Source organism: Tenrec ecaudatus, chromosome 6 (genome assembly GCF_050624435.1).
Source record: "Tenrec ecaudatus isolate mTenEca1 chromosome 6, mTenEca1.hap1, whole genome shotgun sequence".
NCBI classification, from domain to species: Eukaryota; Metazoa; Chordata; class Mammalia; order Afrosoricida; family Tenrecidae; genus Tenrec; species Tenrec ecaudatus.
The window spans coordinates 68,806,968-68,828,261 of NC_134535.1; the positions used below are offsets into that span (position 1 = coordinate 68,806,968).

General features: G+C 35.5%; 1 protein-coding gene across 7 annotated transcripts in view; it reads right to left on the reverse strand.

Moving 5' to 3' along the window:
- The window catches only part of USP15 (ubiquitin specific peptidase 15), a 135,034-nt gene that overhangs the window by 63,034 nt on the left and 50,706 nt on the right, over positions 1-21,294 (reverse strand). For 5 of the 7 annotated variants that reach the window (XM_075551349.1, XM_075551351.1, XM_075551350.1 and 2 more), the window contains exon 6: positions 15,178-15,239. In XM_075551349.1, coding sequence (XP_075407464.1) covers positions 15,178-15,239 — 62 coding nt within the window. Of the gene's footprint in view, positions 1-2,348; positions 2,616-14,125; positions 14,187-15,177; positions 15,240-21,294 lie in introns of those variants that run through there. The other 2 variants (XM_075551355.1, XM_075551354.1) reach the window with 2 other exon arrangements.

Below are 21,294 nucleotides of genomic sequence, written 5' to 3' on the forward strand. Positions count from 1 at the left end.
CAATATATTAGACATTAACAAAGTTTTTTAAAAATCATTTTATTGGTGGCCCTTAATATCAAGCATAATTGTACAATTGCTGCCATCATTTTCAAAACATTTTCTTTCTTCTTGAACTCTGATATCCGCTCCTCTTTATCCCCTCCCTCGTCCATCCCAGAAACCCCCATTGCTTTATATGCATACATATATATGCTTATCTTGCCCCATCCAGTATAGTGTGTCTGTTCACCTACAGTTCTGTCATATTTTCCTCTTGAGTGGGATCATGCAGACATCCTTGTCATCAGGCCCCCCACCTTCCCGTACCCTCAGGGAATTATTATTCCCATTCCTATTTCTGAAGGTTTAAAAAAATTAATTTTAATAAATCACTTTATTGGAGGCTCTTCTAGTTCTTATAACATTTCATACATCAATTGTATAAAGCACATTTATACAAATGTCACAATTTCCAAAACATTTTTTTCTACTTGAGCACCTGGTATCAGCTCCTCCCGCCTCCCTCTACTCGAACACTTGATAATTTATAAATTATTTTCATATTTCACCTCATCCGCTGTCTCGCTTCACCCACGTTTCTGTTATCCCCCTGGATGGAGAGGGATTGTATGTTGATTACGATTGGTTCACCCTTTTGCCTCCTACCTTTCCCCTACCTTATGCTATTGCTACTCTCATTATTGGTCCTGAGGGGTTTATCTGTCCTGTATTTCATGTGTTGAGAGCTCTTACCTGTACCAGGGTACATGGTCTGATCTATCTAGATTTGTAAGATAGAATTGGGGTCATAATTGGGAGGGGAGGGGGAAGCAGTAAAGAATTAGAGGAATGTTGTGTGTTTCTTAGGTGCTACACTGCACCCTGGTTATATCATCCCTTCCTTGTTACCATGAAGGGTTTATCTATCTTGGATTTTATGCATCGAATGACATTTTTTTTTGAGGTTTTCCGAGTAGCTCACATTGGTAAAGTGCTTCATTTTATTATTTTATTGATGTGACTTTTAGTTCTAGGAACAGTCCAGAGTCCAAGACAGCATGTACTTTGGCCAACTCTTACAGGCTGAGAAGCTCCTGTCTCAGTTCTCCAGTCTCTGAGAAGCTGACATATTAAACAATGTTCTTTGTTCTTCCCATTCTAATATTTTCATATCCTTCCACAGGCATCCATCAGCCTGGTGACAGTAATGCCTCTGCTCAAACCCAGTGTCCCCAGCTGGAGTGCCGTGGGCATGGCAGGGAGTCTGTTGCTTATTAGTCCCAGAGAGTAGCCAAAGAGACACCGTGGTATAGATGAGGAGTAAAGTCGACCACCTGCTGGAGAGAAAGCCCTTCTGAGTGGGCTTATGGCATATGCAGACCCCTTTCCTCACTCCTCACAGTGGTGTCTGTACCAGTGATTCCTCTTCAGATTTTTGGATGCTTGAACCACACACATCTAGGGTCCATCTGAGTGGGGTTACCGAGATGCTGTTTCTGCCTGGCTCCCAGAGAGGATGTTCTCCGACTCCAGGACAGTGAGGGGGAGCAGCTCATGGCAGAAACCAAGGCAGTCAACAGATCGCATGCCCGCCCTGGCCCCTAGATCTTGTGGTCAGGATGTGAGGCCCATCCTGGCCATCTTCTCTTCTTGGACAGCCCATACCACTGCTACCATCAGAGCTGCGCGGAGGTCCAGCGTGGAGGAAGCCACGCAGCCCGTACTCATTAAAAATGAGTGTGACTGTCTGGCCGAGCACCAAATAATCTTAACCATACAAATGAACTACGCAGGTCTAACAAGATTAATGAGGTAAAACTAAGTAAGACCATAACAGTAAAGGGAGGACATCTTAAAAGAACTGGAGGACAGTTCTGTTTCATCAGTGCTATCCTACACCCTGTAGCTATATCATCCCTTCTGTGTAGACCTTCTGTGAGGGACTGTCCAACTGTCTTATAGGTGGGTTAATATAAAATCCCATGGGAGCCAAAAGGAAGAAGACCTTCTTGCATGAAGGGAATTTAAAATAATGGATAGCTTTGGAGGGGAAGTTAGTGAGTACTCCATTTAGAAAATTTACATATCCAAATGTGAGGGACTGTACAAGTAATAATACAAATTCCATTTGACTGAAAAAATGGCAAGCACGTAGGTATGATAATACGCAGCAGGTCCACTGTGCACATGAGTCTGCCATGATTTAAGATTGACTTGACAGTAACTAAACAACAACGTGCTCTAAAAAGAGATGTGAATTGTATCCTATTATGCTAGAATATGTTGAACAACTCTAAGAGTGTAATTACTTAATCAGATTCATACTGTACAAAGATAACTCTTGAAGAAGACAAGAGACTAAGAACTGGGAGATTAATTAAGCATTTATTAATAAAACAAAAAAATTGTGATTAATTAGGAGGGCTGTAGCAAAGGGACCAAATGGTTGAGGCAGTGGACCAGAGAGACATGGTTGTCATCATTGCTGAGAAGACGTGCTGTGGAAAAGAGAACTGAATCCTTAATGTTTTCTGATTCTGATTCGGTGGAACTTGTTAATATCGCTAAGAAAGCCTATCAGTAGTTGTATTGGTGAGCTCTGTGTGGCCACTGCAATGGGTTATTGAATCCAGCTGAAAAACAGTCATGGGAAGAATGGCTAGTATCAGAATAAGGTAAACAAAGTTAGAAGGTATGTCTGACTTCTGTCTAATAGACATCATCCTTGGGCAGATGTGGAGCTAGAATATCCTTTGGGTAGATCCTGCTTTGTGTAGCTGGAGCAGGGCAGCTGTGGCCCCACAACTACATAACTACTAATCTAAAGGTTGGCAATTCAAACCATCCCAACTGTGGCTCAAAAGAAAGGTCTACCGATCTGCTTCTGTAGACTACAGCTGAGTTGAAACCCTGTGGAGCAGCCCTATTCTGCAGTGTCCCTGTTGCAATCTACTCAATAGCAATGGGTTTCAACAGGTTTAAAACAGTAACTCCAAACTATGCTAGTCACTCGCTGTATCTCGGCTGCATCACAGGAGGAAAAAGTGTTCCACCATTAAAGTTTTACTTCATTAAAGTTATTAATTTTATTCAATCTTCACCCTTATGTTAATTTATTTTTTAACACCGTATGACAACGAGGAATTTTGTATGAATTACTTCTGCTGCTGACTGAAGTTTGTTATGAGGAAAAGGGCTTATGCAATTTATTGACCTGAAAACAGAACTTGTCATTCTTTTTATATGATACCCTCTTTTGCTCTTATCCACAGAGAACAAACTGGTTACTTAGACTTGAATATCTAGTAAGCGTTTTCTCAAAATTGAATGAAGAGAACTTGTTACTCAAAGGAACATAACTGAAAATATTTTCTGACAACGATAAAACTTGATAAAAGTCAGTCCGTAAATGCGTGCATATATTCAAATAAAAACATAACTGGCATTATGAGCTTGATAGCTTCTCAACACAATTTGCTTCAGAGCTTGGTGTCATTTAAACAAATTTGATTTAAACAAATAAAAATTTGAGTCTCGATATCACTGAGTCTATTTCTACTTATCGTGACCCTATGTATGCATGTCAGAGTAGCACTGTGCTCCACATACACTTCAATGGCTGGTTTTCCTGAAGTATATAAGCAGAGTTTTAAAAAGTTTATCATCAGGCCTTTGGGTGGACTTGAACCTTCAATATCTCAACTAACGGACAAGCATGTTAATAGTCCATACCACCAAGAATTCTTTTTAAAAATAATACTGTATAATAAATTTACCAACATTTGGTGCATCTACATAACTCAGCGAATCAATATTTTCCCGAATGACTAAATGCATGAAGTTATAAAATAATTATAAATTTTAATGTAATACTTTAAAAATCACTTGCTTCAGTTTCAGGCCCTATATTGAAAATAACCTTTCAGATTTAACTACTGACATGGCTGGTGTGGATTATCAATGTAAATTGTACATTGCACTGTGCCAGGGAAAGGGAGTCACAGAACCCACATTGTGAAAAGGCCCCCTACAGCTGTGCAGGACAGAACTTCAATAACCAAATGTGGCATACCTGGCTAGGAAGAGAACCTTGGAAATAGGGATTGTTCTTGGGCCAGTGTTCCCTGGGTTCAAATTAAGATCAATTCTTTGAGAGGCAGTGATAAAAAGATGATAAAGAGATGTCAAATAAAAATGTCTATCAATCTTTAACAAATATTTAGAAGTAGCGACATCACCCGTAAAGAGCATTTTGATGGAGAGTGGAGGAGGTTGGAAGTGGAAGCAGACTGGCTAAGAAAGAAGAATGTAAAATTCTGAGAGTGTGGCAGAGAAGAACAAGTATATTCTGTTTTCAGGAACTGGCTGTAAACGGAAGAAAAGCTTAAAATTAGTATTTGGTGGTAGTCTGTAATTTTGGGTTTTTCTTAAAAGATGAGAGATGTTCATTTATCTTTACAGGCTGAAGGGTAAAAAGCCACTATAATAAAGACAATGAACCAGCGTTAAGTAAGTGTCTACTACTGGTATGACAGGATGGTAAGTAGTTATAAAAGTGCATGAGAGAAAGCAATGGAGGGTGAGAGAAACCAAGTGTCTGGGCAGTGCAAATAGCTGAAAGTGTTCAGCTGCTAACCCAAGAGTTGGTGGTTCGAGTCCATCCAGAAAGACCCGGTGATCTACTTTTGCAAAACGCGCTGTTGAAAACCCTATAAGAAAGGCCACACACACAAGAGAGGACAGTTCTACTCTGACACACCCGGGCTCGCTCACACGCAGCCAGAATGACTTGCCTGAACCCAATTACTGGTTAGAAAGAATTGGATAAATATATAGGTAGAGTGGTTGTCTTTAAATAGCAATTTAAGAGAGAAACAAATGGATGTGATCACAGGTAAATAAATCTGAATTGTGATTTTTAAAAGATTATTGGAGTACTGATGAATGGATACAGAACTCACTGTATTGTATTGGATACCAAACTCACTGCTGTCAAATCAACTATATTTATCCATGTTGACTGTAACTTCTAAGCTAGATGACATACACAAAACCCCAGTCGAGCTAATGTACGGAGAGTTAATTTTGGTTCTTCAGAGAATGAGTGGAGCGCTGGTAGCAAGAACAGTAAGTCATTCTGTGAACTATAAACTCTCTTTCTTTGATGTAATTTGAAAATCACTCTGTTCATTAGCACTCCTGTTCTAGTTCTCTTTTCAAGTAAACTAAGGAAGAACTCTTAGGATATTCTAAATAAAATAGATATGAAAGCACTTATTTAGTATGAAATCATTTTAGCTAGTTGAGTTAGGTGTATTGTAAGATAGTGATTCATCTCTTAAATACGACTAAAAAGGTAAAGCCCATCAATTAAGTTTAGGTGGTTTAATGAAGAAAAAAATAAACCTCATCCTTACAATTTAGTGTTTATAGTATATGTATTCCCATAGGTCCACTATATTTTACATACTTAAGTATGCAATTCAAATGAAATATGTTGAGTTTACCTCAAAAGGGAAACATATCTTACTTTTGGTGAATACATTCAATATTTAGCATGTGAAAATTTATACCACCTGAGTAATCAAAATATAAAGAAAGTAAATATTAATACTGATATAGCAAAAACATTTTAAGATTTTAAAAGTAATTTTCAAACTTGACATAATACAATAAAATATACTATTAAAAATAAAAACTGCTAACAGAAACAAGATCAATCTTAAATGTTCTCTCAATTTCTAGAAATTCTTCTAAGGCAAGTTCTTCAAGAAAAAGAATACTTTGAAGTCTCTTGAGAAATTACACACTTATACTGCTAAGAGATACAGCTTAGTAAGCATTTTTTGTCTGCCTCTAATATGCCAGGTAGAGTCTGAGGTACTTCAGTTATATTGTTTCTTATACCTTTACGTTTTCATTTTTTTAACAACTTGATTTTTATATATAATATGCATAAAACATGAAATTTTAGTCACTTTTCCTTAATGGTTATCAATCTCAGCACATCTTATTTTTTACATTATTATTAATTTGGATTTAATACATATATCACATCATTTCATAGTTCAATCATGTCAAGTAGAATTGTACAATTGCTACCAGTTTCCAGACAATCTTTCTCTACATGGACTCCTTGACATCATCTCTCTTTTACTGCCTCCCCTCCCACTGTACCCCCACCCCACAGAAACCCTTAATCTACTTGTTGTCCTTTAAAGTGCATCAATTCTGGGTTTCATTTACCAAAAGATGGAAAAACAAGTAACACAACTTCGGAGGGTGACCTCCAATGACATAACACCTCTAAGAAACACCATAATATCAATGAACAACAAAACCAAAAGTGCAGAACATTTGGAAACCAGATCAGGTCCAGCCTGCATCATAAGGGGATCTGCTGACAAAGTTTTAAGTGTTCAGGTCAGAGCTATGCCTTTGACCTTCTGTATTCCTCTCGCTCAAGCAATCTGCTTCGTTACCACTACCTAGAGTACCTATTGGTCTCTCCACATCCAAAGCAAAGATGACTGGGGAAAATAAAGGATGCATGGGCACAATTAGTGCACAGGACTAATGGACCATGTGGACATCAGCCTCCTGGACCATGAGATCAGGAGAACTAAACGATGCCTGGAGACCATTGCCAATTGTTCTGAAGGGATTTCACTATAAGGTACTGAATAAATTGGGCTGAAACAGTAGAACAAAACTCAAAATCGTAAAAAATAACTGCCTTACTGGTGAAATCTTTGAGCCCATTGCTGTTAGATATCTTTCAAGCCTGGAACTGAACTAGTCTCCTTGACTGAATCTTTATGCCAAACAATAGACAAGTTTATCCGGAGAACAAAAATACTAGTGAGATATGCGCTCCTTCGAACAATCAACCATTCAAAATCAAAAGGTATCATTTACCCAAAGACAAAGCTTAGATGGCAGGAAACATTAGGAAAGAGGAATCAGAAAGCAAATGACATGAAATAAAACATGTATGAATTGTTGAAAAATAGTAAGCCTTCACCCAATTCACAAAAAGTTTTGAAAATATATGGGGGGGGGTGTAAAAGTCCCAGGAAACAGTTACCTTCTCTGCCTTAAATGTAACCGGTAGACCCCTTTGGAAGCTACTCTTTTAATTAGACCTTGTTTTAAGGTCTAATGAAGCGAAAACAACCATATTCCTGAGAGAACTTGTCTGCATCTGTCATTGACGGCACAGATATGCTTAAACATGTTTTACTTAGGATAAACCCATGGATGGAAGAACCGTAGGCCTAGTAGTAATACTTTTTTGACTTGGCCCGTTTATCTTTTTTCCCTTTGTATGGCATTATGTTTCTATCTATATGGCTGTTCCTGAGACATGTCACTATAAATTGCTCACATCTTTACTGTAACAAAGCAGGGGAGATATGATAAAAGAAGTATCTAATAATTATTTGTGAGTACTCATAAATATGAAACATCAAAATGAACACTCTAGACTTAAATTACATTTATTTATACATATATTATCTAAAATTTCTAATGTCAATTAAATTTGGATATGGTTTTAAGTACTGAATTTATCATTGGTTAATGAACTTGACTGTGTCCAAATTCTTTCCCCAAACACCTAGAGAAATGATACTAGGTTACGCATTTTCGCTCTACAACACAAAGTAGCTGGACGATTTTGATATAGAAAACATTTTTAAAAATCTCTGTGTAATTTAAAAAGAAAATTGGTAAGCACAGGATCTCTCTGCTTACTAAAATCAAAAACCCTCAAAGTACAGTTATGAGGTGTTTAAGGGCATGCATTGCTAAAAAAAAGTTTAGACAACCAAAATAAAACAACAACAAAAACAGTTAATTAGTTAATAGAAGTGCATATAAACTTCATTCTATCATTCATATGATGCCTTTGCATTTAGGTAAAAATTATCTTTAAAAAGGTACATTATTTAAATAATAAAAAGTTTCGCATCATAACGCAGTTTTTATCCCACTCTAGAAAGCTTGCCTTTCTAATAAACTATTATTTATTTTCTTCTTTTATTATATTTAGTAATAATCATCTATGCTAATTTTTCCATTATCCATTGCCCTTTTCCCTGTAATCTGTTCTACAGAGGTAACTGTGAATCAGAGTGGTCTGGATGGCAGTGGGCTTTGGTTTAGTTCTTTCTCTGTAACTGATTTCTCCTCCCTACTCTGAGAGGCCCTATTAGGACAGAGTAGAACAGACTGTAAGATTCCGGACTAACTTTTTTAGGCTGGTGGTTTTATGTTATTTTTTAAATCATTTTATTAGGGGCTCATACAACTCTTATCACAATCCATACATACATCAATTATGTCCAGCACATTCGTACATATGTTGCCATCATCATTCTCAAAACACCAGCTTTCTATTTGAGCCCTTGGCATCCGCTCATTTTTTCCCCTCCCTCCCCGCTGCCCCCTGAACCCTTGATAATTTATAAATTATTATTTTGTCATATCTCACACCATCCAACGTCTCCCTCATCCACTTCTCCGCTGTCTGTCCCCCTGGGAGGAGGTTATATATAGACCTTGTAATCTGTGCCTCCTTTCTCCCTCACCTGCCCTCCACCCTCCCGATATTGCCACTCTCTCCACTGGTCCTGAAGGGATCATCTGTCCTGGATTCCCTGTGTTTCCAGTTCCTATCTGTACCAGTGTACATCCTCCGGTCCAGCTGGATTTGTAAGGTAGAATTGGGATCATGATAGTGGGGGAAGGGGGGAGGAAGCACTTTTGAATTGCAGATCTTGTGGCTAGCAGTCCACTAGTAACTCATTCTGCTACCAGGGCTCCTCCATGGCAGTGAATGAGTGATTTCCAATAGCAGGTACACTAACCCTCTATCTTACCTGCAGCATTTAGCCCCATAACTATTCCCTAGCCACTAAAATAGTGGATTGTCTCGAGCTCAATTACAAAATGGGATAAAAGTTTTCCTGTACTGAGATGATTATTCTTTTTGCTTGATCTTCCTATTCTCCATCATTACTTTGAGATACCTTCCTCCCTTTAAGCCTCAGAATATAGATCTCTACACTTTTGATAAAGCACACAACACATTATCATTACTCTCCAAGGTTTTGGTTCTTTTAATTGCATTCTGTTCATTTGTTTGGATGAATCATTACTTCAAGTTTTTACAAACTGCCGCTGTAGCAGAGATTTCAGAAGTTCATGGAAAAATTCCACTATCTTTCAATTCCATCTTTCCACAAAGTTTTGGAAGCACCTTTGTATATATGTTTCTCAATAAGTGTAAGAACGAGGTTAAATAAGACATACACTAAAAAAAATTTTAAAAGACATATACAAGTTTAAGATATTCTAAGTGCCTTTATAAAATAACCATAGACTGAAAATTAAAGAATAATACTCTGATTTTTACTCATAAAAAAACTCTTACAACATTGAATTGATTTCACTTCAAAGCAACCCTACAGGACAGAGGAGAACTAACTCTCCCTGCGGGTTTCTGAGACTTATCTTTACAGGAGTAGAAAAAGGCTCATCTTTGTCCGACAGGACACCTGGTGGTTTTGAATTGCTGACTTTGTGGTTAGTAGCCCAACTCATAAACCACTTCTGAGCTCACAGGATGCATTTCAAATTGAAGACAGGTATTATTTAAACTAAAAAAATATGAATGAATAATAAAGAAAAAAACCTGCCTCTTAAAGCTGTATCGCAACTTCCAGAAACCCAAATCACTTAACACTCCTACTTGTAGTATTTGAACAATGCTAAAATAGGTAAGAAATAGAGAAATTTCATAGTTGATTTTGTTATTTATGATAACTATATCTCTTTTAGTACCAGAAACAAAACTATTGATAATCAAATCTATTTGTTTCAATAAGCAGAAATTATATGCCTATAAATAAACACTTCATAAAACTACTTAACACAAATTTTCATAATTTTTAGCCAAATGTGGCTTGGTGATACAATAGTTAAGTGCCTGTCTGATAACCGAATAGTCACTGGTTTGAACCCACTAGCTACTCTGAGGGAGAAAGATATGGGCAAGCTCTAGAGATTACAGTCCATGGGGCAGTTCTAATCTGACTACAGAGTCGCTATGTGTTGGCTCAACAGTAGTGGGATAGGGTTTAACTAAAAGGGTCTGTTTAGCATGCCTGAATTCATTTCTCCGGTTAAGCTTGCTGTAATATACAAGCTTCATAATTAAAATATTCTAAGAAGTACATGCTTCTTAGATTTTCTACTTATACAACGAGTATCCCAATAGTGTAAAACAGAGTATTACAAGTCATTTAGGTGTTTATTATTTATCCTAATAAAAATAGTTTGTAATGGTTTATTTATAAAGTGTTCCCTCTCTGTAAGCAAGAGCACTCGGGGACAGAGCTGTTAAAATACTACTGTGACACTAGATTACGTTTATACTTAGTGTTTCAGTCATCAATTTGGAATTCTGTTAATCAGAGGAACACAGATGGCAGAGGGCAATGTATGAGTAGGAATTACTGGCTTAGTTTTCCATTTGATTTTGTTCTTACTTCTCATGCCTTGTCTAATTGATTTTAGTTTTCTAGATGATAAAAACTGCCTCTTCAGAATATCAGTTTCCTTCTACTTTTTCTGCCACACGCTGAGCCACATACTTTTGAATATATTTTTAGTAATTAATAAATAAATAAAATGTCTGAATTAAATGAAATTCTCATGCTACCTTCACAAGAGGATATTGTTACTGAAAACAGTACAAGCTAGATAAAAAAACAAAGCAAAACAAAACCAATGATCTAAAAGGCATTAACTGAAATATGAAGCCTTAAGGAAAAAAATTAACAGTACAATTTAGTCAGCATTTGATAGTTGTACCTTAGTTAGAATTCATAGCTACAGAATAAAATAAATTACTAAAATGAATTTTCTGGTAAAATAAGGGTTAACCTATAGATGTACAAAATACATATACAATTATTTTACATTTAAATCAAGTTGTAGAAATTTAGTATTTAACTTCCATCAAGATAATACACCTGCTCATTAACTGAGAATTGAAAGGGCTATGCTATGAAAATCGGTAGTAAACTTTATCCCAAACATCTCTGTTCTTGCCCTTCTAGATTTTTTTTTGTTTCCAAATCTCAAAGAATATTAAAAAAGAACACTGGAGTCTCAAGAACGCTAAGCCTGTTGTTTTAACAGTATAAATGAAGAAGCACAGAAAGTCTGACCTCAGAAGCGGAAAGACACAGATAGAAGACACGGTGAGCGACCACAGCTTCATGTGTTGCTGCTTGTTTAATAAAGATTTGTATGCGTTCGTAGCAATACTTTTTGACCCCTCTGAACATATAGCTATTATTCTACTGCAAGTTATAAACAGATGTTCCAAAGCTGACATTTCACTTTTAGCATTGTGTATATGGTTCCTTTAAAAGAAAACTTAATTTTGACATAATCAAATCCATTAATAGTATGTTCTGTGATCCCTAAAATACAGATAGGTAATCTCCAAAATTTCTATTAGGTTTTTTTTATTGGCATCCCTGGGAGCGTTACCATTTTTATTTAATCTTCACATAAGTCTGTTTTTGTATGCAATATGTAAGGTTGTTACCTAATTTTCTTTTTCTCCAAATAGCTAGTTTTCCAAATAAGATCTAAGTATATATCTTATTTTAATCCACCCATATGTTCCTTCATAACTTGTGGCACCACATATTATATATCAACTTCTTTCTAAGCTATTTATTCCAGTCTATTTGTTTTCATTGCTGAGTATAATTGTTTTTTATTACTATGGTTTTGTAGTAAGTCTCACTATCTGGCAGGTCATGTGCTTCTCTTTAACTCTTCTTTTTCAAAACTGACATAGGCATTCTTGGATCTTTGTTAGTCTAAATTCATTTTAGAATAAGTCTGCCAAGTTTCTAAAAAAAAAAGGAAATTCAAATTAGAATTTCAAAATGGAAGTACCAACATGATGCTAGAGTTAAAGAAAGAGGCAGTACTACGTGATATGATCCTTGATCTTTTGTCTTTTAATAAAGTAAAAAAAATTGTCCACAAAAGTTATGATTCTTAGGTTAATTTTGTGATACTATTTTCTAAAAGGGTTACTAATGGCATACAACAAGGGCTGAGACTCAATAGTTCACTGGCCAAATATGGTAATACTATGTGGTTTTATAAATTAAATTTTATTGATACTCAGTCATATTTACTAATTGACATTATCTATGTTTCATAGTGCATTAGAAATGGCCTAACTTTGAAAGAGAACATATGACTCACAATGCCAAAATTTATTTATTACTTGGCCTTTTATAAAAAAAATTTGATCCCTGGATAAAGAAAAAAAATAGCCATGGTGATGCTTGGGTTAAGCATTAAGCTGCTAATCACAAATCAGGCCTTGAAATTCAACAGCTGCTCTTGGGGAGAAAAACAAAGCTGTCTGCTTCTGTAAAGATTTAGTCTCAGAAACCCTATATAGTGTTACTAAGTTAGAACTGAATCAATGGCAATGGGTTGCTTTTTAAATTTTTTGGTTGATACTGAAAGAAAACCGTAATAGAAATTAATCTTACAATGAATAATCTTGCTCAATTTTCTCATTAGTTCTTGTTGTTTGTAGATTGTTTATGGGTTCTATGTAAATAACTGTATCACATGCAGACAGTGGATTTACTGCTTTCCCAATAAGGTCAATTAAATATAACATTTACCAGACATTTCGGGTACATATTTGATCAAGTTAGGAAAATTCCACTTCTTTCTTAGTTTCAGGAAATCTTATAGCTAGGTGCTAATAACATCAACTTTTTTTTGGTAGAAATATCCCTTGGTTATGAACATCTACTTATGGACCTATTTTAATTGCCTGTCATTTACACAGGGGGTTGAATTGGCTCGATCATGGTTAATGAAGTGAAACAGGAATAGATGAGAACGTTCACAATTTGAGTAATTCATCACTGCATTGGGAAGGGGATACATTGTAAGAAGCATAGAAACCCTTTATAAGAAGCTGATGCATGAGACTGTATTATTAGCAGGAGTGTGGAGACTCATACATGTTCCAAGTGGCATAATGGCTTCTAGCGTTGGGCAGGGTGCTGCTACCTCTGAGGGAGCACCATTATCTTTTAGGGGGCACCATTATTTGGAGGAGGGTGCTGCCACCTTTGAAGCTATACTGTGATGTTGTAGACATCTGCCCTCCCTTTGCAACGACTGAGCCAAACTCCAGACCCCCATAAATTTAAAAATACCAACATTGCTATAAGTCAATTCCAACTCACAGTGATCCAATATAATAGGGTTTGTGATACTACATATTTACAAAAGCAGATTATTTCATCTTTATTCCACAAAATAATTGGTGGGTTTGAACCACCCACCTTGCAGTTAACCATTCCGCAATTACCTAATAGTGCCAACAGGGCACCTAACTTCATTTACTGTAAGTGCAGCCATTAAATCATTTTTCTTGCCCTAAGGCGAGGTAAGAACTGTGAGTATATGTTCCAAATGGCCCACAGTTCTTCCAGGTACAGGAAGAGACCTTATTTGTAACCTGGGGGCTGCCCATATATACTAAGACACTATCGTTCTGCAATGTTTGACAGGGTGCGGTATAGTTATTTCCTGCATCTTATAGTGAATAGGCACAGCTTTGTATCCCTTAATATTTGAGCTATCTACTAAACTCACAGATGTGGTGAGGGCTGGAACTATTATAATGCTGTGTATCTTCAGTTCAGTAGTTTCATCCACCAATATTTACTATATGTATACAGTGTGATAGATTTTGTATTAAACATTTTCTTTTATGCAAAGCAAGTGCTATGGTAGTTTAATTAAATAAAAATGATATGCTAGAAGATAGGTGAGAAGCTAATGAGAAAATTATGTTATCTTTGATACAAAAATCAGTTATTTTAAGTAGAAAAGATTTCTCATCTTTGTAATCAAGCTATTAATCCACAAATACCTTTGTAATTTCAAAAATTATTTAACAATAGTACATCAATCTAAACATGAGCTATAAAAGACATCACTGGTTCAGATCTAATGTCCAAATGTGAATATTCAAAAAGAAAAGGTTATTTATAAATCTTCATCTGTTATTTAATATATGATTCTACAATCATCTTTTTATGATATTCTTCTTACACCTGTATGCAGCCAACCAACTAAAAGTAAAAACAAAAATAACCACAGTATAATTCACTTCCATAGGCAAATTCTCATAATTTAAAAGTAAGAACTCCATGGAGGACAAAATAGAGAACCACTTAGTAAAGGTACACATTGCAATTTTGAATAAAATTAAGTGTCAGATCTTCACTTTCTTTTATATGCTATTAGCAATTACTAAATTATTATTCATTTAATTGATTAATTTTAAGGATTTGAAAACACAGCTCTACAAACTCTCATTTGAAAATTCGAAATATGGGAGGAGGGGGGTGGGGAAAAAAGGGAGGAAAATTTGAAATACAAAAACTTTAATTCTTTAAAAAATATTAAAATTCCTTTGAGGCAAGATATAACCTAAATGATAAGAAAAGACTTTCCTTATCCCACTTGATGTGAATATTTGCTGATAAAATATTAATGTGCTTGATGATAAGAGTGCTGCCTTAGGTAATATATGTACTACACACTTTTCAAAGATCCATATAATTTGAGCATTTAAACATAGCTGGATCTATGTTTTTAACAATGAATTATAATCTGATTATGCTTAAACAGTAAAAAAGATTCCTATTTTTGTCAATTTTCATTTATCATCAATGCAACTTCCCTAATTTTACTTATGCTTCTACAGTCTGAAACACTTATTTTAAAAAATCTAAATCTTTCTTTCGCAGGAAATTAATTTTGATTAAAAAATTAAAAGTTTGAAATAAATCACAAAGAACCTTCAAAAATTGGGTAAAGTAAATGTTCAATAAGAGGATATAATTGTCTCACATATAACACTTATTTATACCATATCTTATTCTGAGAGATTAGAAGTAGAAAGCCTTTTTAAAATGATAACATATTAAGTATGAATTGAGGTAAATTCTAATATTTTTGCAGAATAATACAATCTGGTTCTTTCATCCTGCTAGATTTCACTGTCAGATACCAGGTCTCACAATCATGCAATAAGCCATAAAAAATGGGAGCACTTACTTAGGAGTAGAAGGACCTCTTGGCCATGTGCCGTCTTCATTTTTCTGTTCTATCACTAAAACCTGCAAATATGACATAACAAAAGGGTGTTTTTCTATAACTATGAAGTTAAAATAGCTTTAGAAGATTAAATGAATATACTAAGCAGCTGATTATTTAAAGGACAATAGAAAAAGTATGGAGGGATTTGCATTTTGGTTCCAAAACTAGGCAAAGGAGTTAAAAAAAATATCTTAAATAGAAGAAGTCAGTGCAGAGAATGAGAATGGGGGGGAGGGGGGGATTAAACTATGAAGAAAATAATTTGTTCTAAGACTTTAAGCAAAAGAGAGTGCAACTCAAGTAAATAAAATAGAAATTCCTTGAGTACAGAGAGTACACCCATCTCTTCGTCATAGTTTAGCTTTTAACATGGTATTGTGCAAATAATAGATGTTCAATAAATAACTAGCTGTTGCTAAAGTTACTGATAGAAGATCTCAGTTAACTATTATGCTAATATTGAGTGACACGTACCAAATTACAGGTAATACATCATTTATCTGGGGCTTTGAAATGTGTACCTATATTATTACTATAAAATTATAGATTATTTTATATATAAATGATAGGCACATAATCTACATTTATATCATTTATTTAATCAGACTGAAATTTTCTATTACAGCATGGCTGATGTAGAACTTTCCTTTATTTTAAAACATCCCAGAATCCTTCCTCACTTTTCTAGTCTAAAAGAGAACTCTTGCTTCTAGTTTTTCCTAAGGGGGAGTTTGTGCAACAAAAAATCCCCAAAAAACTAATTAAATTGGTCAAAAATAAAAATTAAATTAGCAAAACAAATGTGTTACTACCAAGAAGTTAATTCTTAAATTTATGAAACACTGTAAGACAATATGAGAAAAATTAAAATTTTTACAAATTTTAATAAATTCTCTATGCTCTGATTTATTTAAACTTTTTTCTATAAGTTCTAAGTTTATAACCTATGCTACATATGCTTTTGGTAATCTATTTTTGTGGACTGCGTGTTTCAGGCCATTGATAAATTGGAAATTTTATTCTACCCATGTAAAATAAAAAAGTACTTCAAAAGCCAACAGCAAAGCACCAATTAAAAAATAGAATTATATCATTCAAAGAATACGCTAATTTAAATATTTTAATTGTTTGAAGAAGCTAACTAATGCTTCATGCATTCAGAAAACATATAACATATATAAGGGAACTTCAAAAAATTTGTGGCAAATTAATTATGGTATTGGCAAAATGGGACCTCTCTGCAGAATGTAACAAGACTCTCATCCCATAAACAAAAGCCAACTCAAAACAGATAAAAGAACGAAATGTAAATCCCAGAGCTAAAAAGACTATCAGTGAGAAAATAGGGTTTATACCCTACTACAGGGTATAAACACAACATTAAAACCTAGTGATGCACATGCAGAGTAGAAGGAAAAAAGTAGATGACTGGGACCTACTAAATATAAGATACTTGGGTACATCAAAAGATTTTATCAAAGAACAAAATAAGAGTCCACAGACTGGGGAAAAACAATTGGCAATGATAACATTGGACAAGGAACTAATCTTTAAATCTTTAGAAAACTGCAACACCTCAACAAGAAAAAGGCAAATAATCCAATTTAAAAAAATGGGCAAAGAACATGAAGACAATTCACCAAAGAAGTCATCCAGATGGCCAACAATCATATAAAGAAATGCTCATGATCACTAGCCCTCTGAAAAGATGCAAATCAAAACAACGATATATCACCTTAGACTAGCATTGGCAGCAAAGGTGAAAGAGAAGCAAACAAAAAAAGCAAATGCTGGCGAGGATGTGGAGGTCCTGGACCTGTCATGCACTGCGGTGGGGCTGTCGCTCTGTGCAACTACTGTGGAAAGCAATATGGTGTCAGTCAGCCACCTCAAACAACCGGGACTCAGCAATCTTTTTGCTGGGTATCTACTCTAAAGAACTAAGAGTTATAACATGAACAAACATGTTCATCACAGAGCTCTTCCAAATAGCAAGAAGAGGGAAACAACCTCAAAGGACAAAGAAACTTTGATCCAGAGACACAATGGAGCATTCTGCATTGCGGACAAGCAATGATGGAGCTGTGAAGCACCTCATCGCATGGCTGGGCATGGAGAACATTATGTTGAATGAAGTTTCTCAATCACTAATGGGCAAATATTGTGAGACCACTGTTATAAATTAAAAAATGAAGACCAAAGATTTCATATCAAAGGAAGGGGCTCAGGGGCAGGCAAGGACGGGGAGATGAAGCAATAGGTTAGAGCAGGGGTGGAGAACATCTGCTCCGTGGGCCTTACACGGACCTAGAAGTCGTCCATACAAGCTAACATCACACACTTCACCACAGGGAAGCAGCAGTTCCAGCCATCACAAAAGGGGTGAGTTAATTAAATGTTTGCCTAGTATGGCTCTTGGCAGGAAAAAAGGTTCCCTTTCCCTGGCTAGAGATTAAATAGGTGTTAACCAGGGTAAAAAGAGACAGTAAGCCAGAGGGCGAAGACAACCCAAAGTGAGGTGAGTGGGGCAAACTACTGATGAGGGTTGAGAAGTAGTTTGAATTGTTGAATGCACAACTGATGATCTGTAAGCCTGCATTTAATTCACAATTTAAAATTATATTAAAAAAAGTGCGCAGTACACCTATAAATCTGATTTCTCCCTGGTCACATTGCTCTCCTTTCTTACAAGAGATAATTTAACCATTTTCTGTAAAGTACTCATATATTTTTACAAATATATAAAAGTAATTTAGCGAATGATTTTGAAGTCTTGAATAAAGCTTTCTTTACCGTAACCTATAAATTTAGTTCTACCTCCATTTACAACACCCCGGGAGTACTTGACGAGTATTTTCAAGAGTTAAGTCCGTTATAAAACAAGAGATTTTAAGTATGGGAATTTTCAAAGTTACGCACTTAACATTATTTACAGTTTGTCTTTTAGAAAAGATCTTTCAAAACTGAAAGCTCAAGTAAATATCTAAAGTTTAATTCCTAGTATTTCTAATTAAAAATCCTTGCCTCTATAAGTACTGATAATGTCGATGACTATTTCAAATTACTCCTTAATTCAAATACATCACTTGTTGAATAAAATTCTGCTTACAATTTAAAACATCATGAAAATATTTGGCTTCAAACTTACTTAAATCAAACACACAATATAGGAAGGAGAGGCAAATACTTCAACAATAAATCCTTGCTTTAATTTCAAATAATAGTTTTAATTTTATTAAAATCTTTACTTAAACAAGGAAGTCATGGATAGTGTTTGGTTAGTTTATTTATTATCAGTCAGAAAAGAGTTCTTATAAAATGTGGAATATTTTTGATTCTTTGTAAACAGATCAACGCAGCTGCTGTTGGGTTGATTCTGACTAACACAACACCATGTCTTGCGGGGTCAGAAATGTGCTCCATGCATTTTTTCCAGAATGACTCTTGTGAAGCTGACTTCCTGGCCTTTCTTCCAAGACTCTTCTAGGTGAGTTTGAATCACCAATGATTTTTTAGTAGGTAATTGCTTAACTGTAATACATTACCCAGGTCTATTTTAAAGGATTAACTGGACTTATGAGTATTCAGTTTCCCTCTTACTAGTTTCTTCTTTTATCTACAACCTGAACTTGGGTTACTATTATGCTAATATTGAGGAATAATAACACAGATAATTTCAAATTATAGATAATATAAAATTTATTTGGAGTTTTGAAATTTGTCTGTATATATGCCTATCAAGGACATCAAATTATTTCACTTTTCTAAGCCTCATTCTAATAGATTAAGAGAATATTTATGTAGAATTACCAAAAATATATTTTTTTAATTTGTGTTTTTCAAATTGTACTCACGAAGAGCGAGGCATATGTCTGCTAGCAGGTAAGAAGAGGGAGATGGCTGGCTGAGAAAGCGTTCTGGCTCACAGGTGGAGCTCCAAGGGTTCCCACTCTAACTGTACTCAGAGTAACCAGTGAAAAACCAGTTGACCTGAAGCTAACTCTGAATGGTGCTTAGTTGGCTCTGGCCATCTGGTTATCCCACGTGTCAGAAAAGAACAATGGTTGGCTTGGTAGAAGTGAGGTGGGTGGTGGGGAGAGGGAGAAATGAGCAGATTGCTACGCTTTTCTCTTCTGGATGGACTCAATCAATTGTCAACTTTTATGTTAGCAGTAAAGAATGTTAACTGTTAGTACTAGCCAGGAGTTGATCAAACCAGAGTAACTTAATTTTCAGTTATAATATATACTGTATTTTTAAGACTGAACTTGATATTATTTAAAATAAGCCTGGAAAGTACTGTTTTTATAGCTTAGTAATAATACTTGAAACAAAAACAAACTCACTACTATCAAGTCCATGCTGACCCACAGTGACCAAGAACTGCCCCGTGAGCTTTCAAGACTGAAACTGTATAACAGGAGTAATAAGTCCCATCGTTCTCCAAAAGAATGCTTTTGGTTTAAACCGCCAACCTTTCGGATCACAACCCAACTTGTAACCACTGTGCCACCAGTATATTTGGTATGTAGTAAATTATTTTCCTCCAAAAGACTAAAACCTAAATTCACTGACTTTGAATTGATACAGACTAATAGCAACCCAACAGGGCAGAGGAAAATGGCCCCCTTTGCATTTCCTAAATTTACATCTACATGGGAGGAAACGACCCCCTATTTCCCACAGGACAGCTGGTGGGTTCCAATGAGTTCAATGCACAGGCCCACTACCACCAGGGCTCCTTTTATTTTCACACAGAGCCAGTATAATATTTTTTATTTTTATTGCAAGTATAATATTTGGTGTGCAGTTAAATAATTTTCCTCCAAAAACACTCAAACCCCAATTCACTATACTATACTATAGGAATAGTGTGTCTGGAGACCAATAAAGTAGTATTATTAGAGTGTAAACTGGAAGGCAAGAATCCAAATATGCCTGGAATACTAGGAAAATGGTTAAACCCTGACTTGTATTTTGTGATAAAATGTCTATACTTCAGTCTATAATCATTAAGAAGTCATGAAAGGTTTGTGGAATGGATAATAATAAAGTTTTCACCTTAGAAACAGTATTTTGGCAGAAATGCAGAAAAATGAATGGACATGTAAAAAGACAAGAAAAGCGAGAAGTCTGTTAAGAGACTACTGAAAGGTAAGACTGGAGCTGGAATAGAGAGAAGAATCCAGGTGATATGTAGAAGGTAAAATCAGTAAAACTTGGTGATTCTATTGAAAACTCTCAATCATTTCTTTACACCACAAAGAGAGCCCGAATCAGGGGCTGTTGTGTTATGACAGGGACTGGCAAAAATAGGACACATTAGTCCCACTGCCTGTTTTTATAGATAAAGTTTTATTGGAACAGCTATTCCACTTGTTAATATACTCTTTTTAGTTACTTTCATGCTACTACAATGGTCGAGTTGTGACTGCTATGGAGACCAAAAGTCTAAAAGGACAAAATATTTATGATTTAGTATTTGAGAAAAATGCTGACTTGAAATTGTACATGTTTGTTTGGACTGAAAATAATTTATTTTTAATAAGTAGATTATTTCCAACCTAAAGTAAATAAGCACAACTTCAGTGACCAAGTGAAATAAGAAGAAATGAGTTAGAAAGAGGAAGTAAAAAACTAGAGCATCCATTATATAAAGATATTCATTAAATTCTGCAACCCCAAAGCTTCATGTACATGTGACATCAACTAAAAGCACACTCATCCTATGTGATCCAAGGATTGTAAAGAATAAAATCCAGATCCAAAGGAGGGAATGGTATCAGAACGTAAATTGTGAACAGCAGGTTTGCAGAGACTACGATGATAGTGGAAGTCCAAATTCATTTGCAGGCCCCACACAGTCAGCCTACTTTGAATGCCCCCAGATCATTGTCCAGGCGATGTGAGCAGTCTAGGTATCAGACTGAGAGCATTGTAAAGTTGGCTACGGCAGATGCAGTTACGTTAAAATATAGTGTCTTATCAGTTGCCTTTTGGCTCTTTTAAAAGTTGTTTCAGTTTTGTTTGTTTTTTTAAAGAGTGAAAGGTAAATACATGTGGATTAGGCCTCTG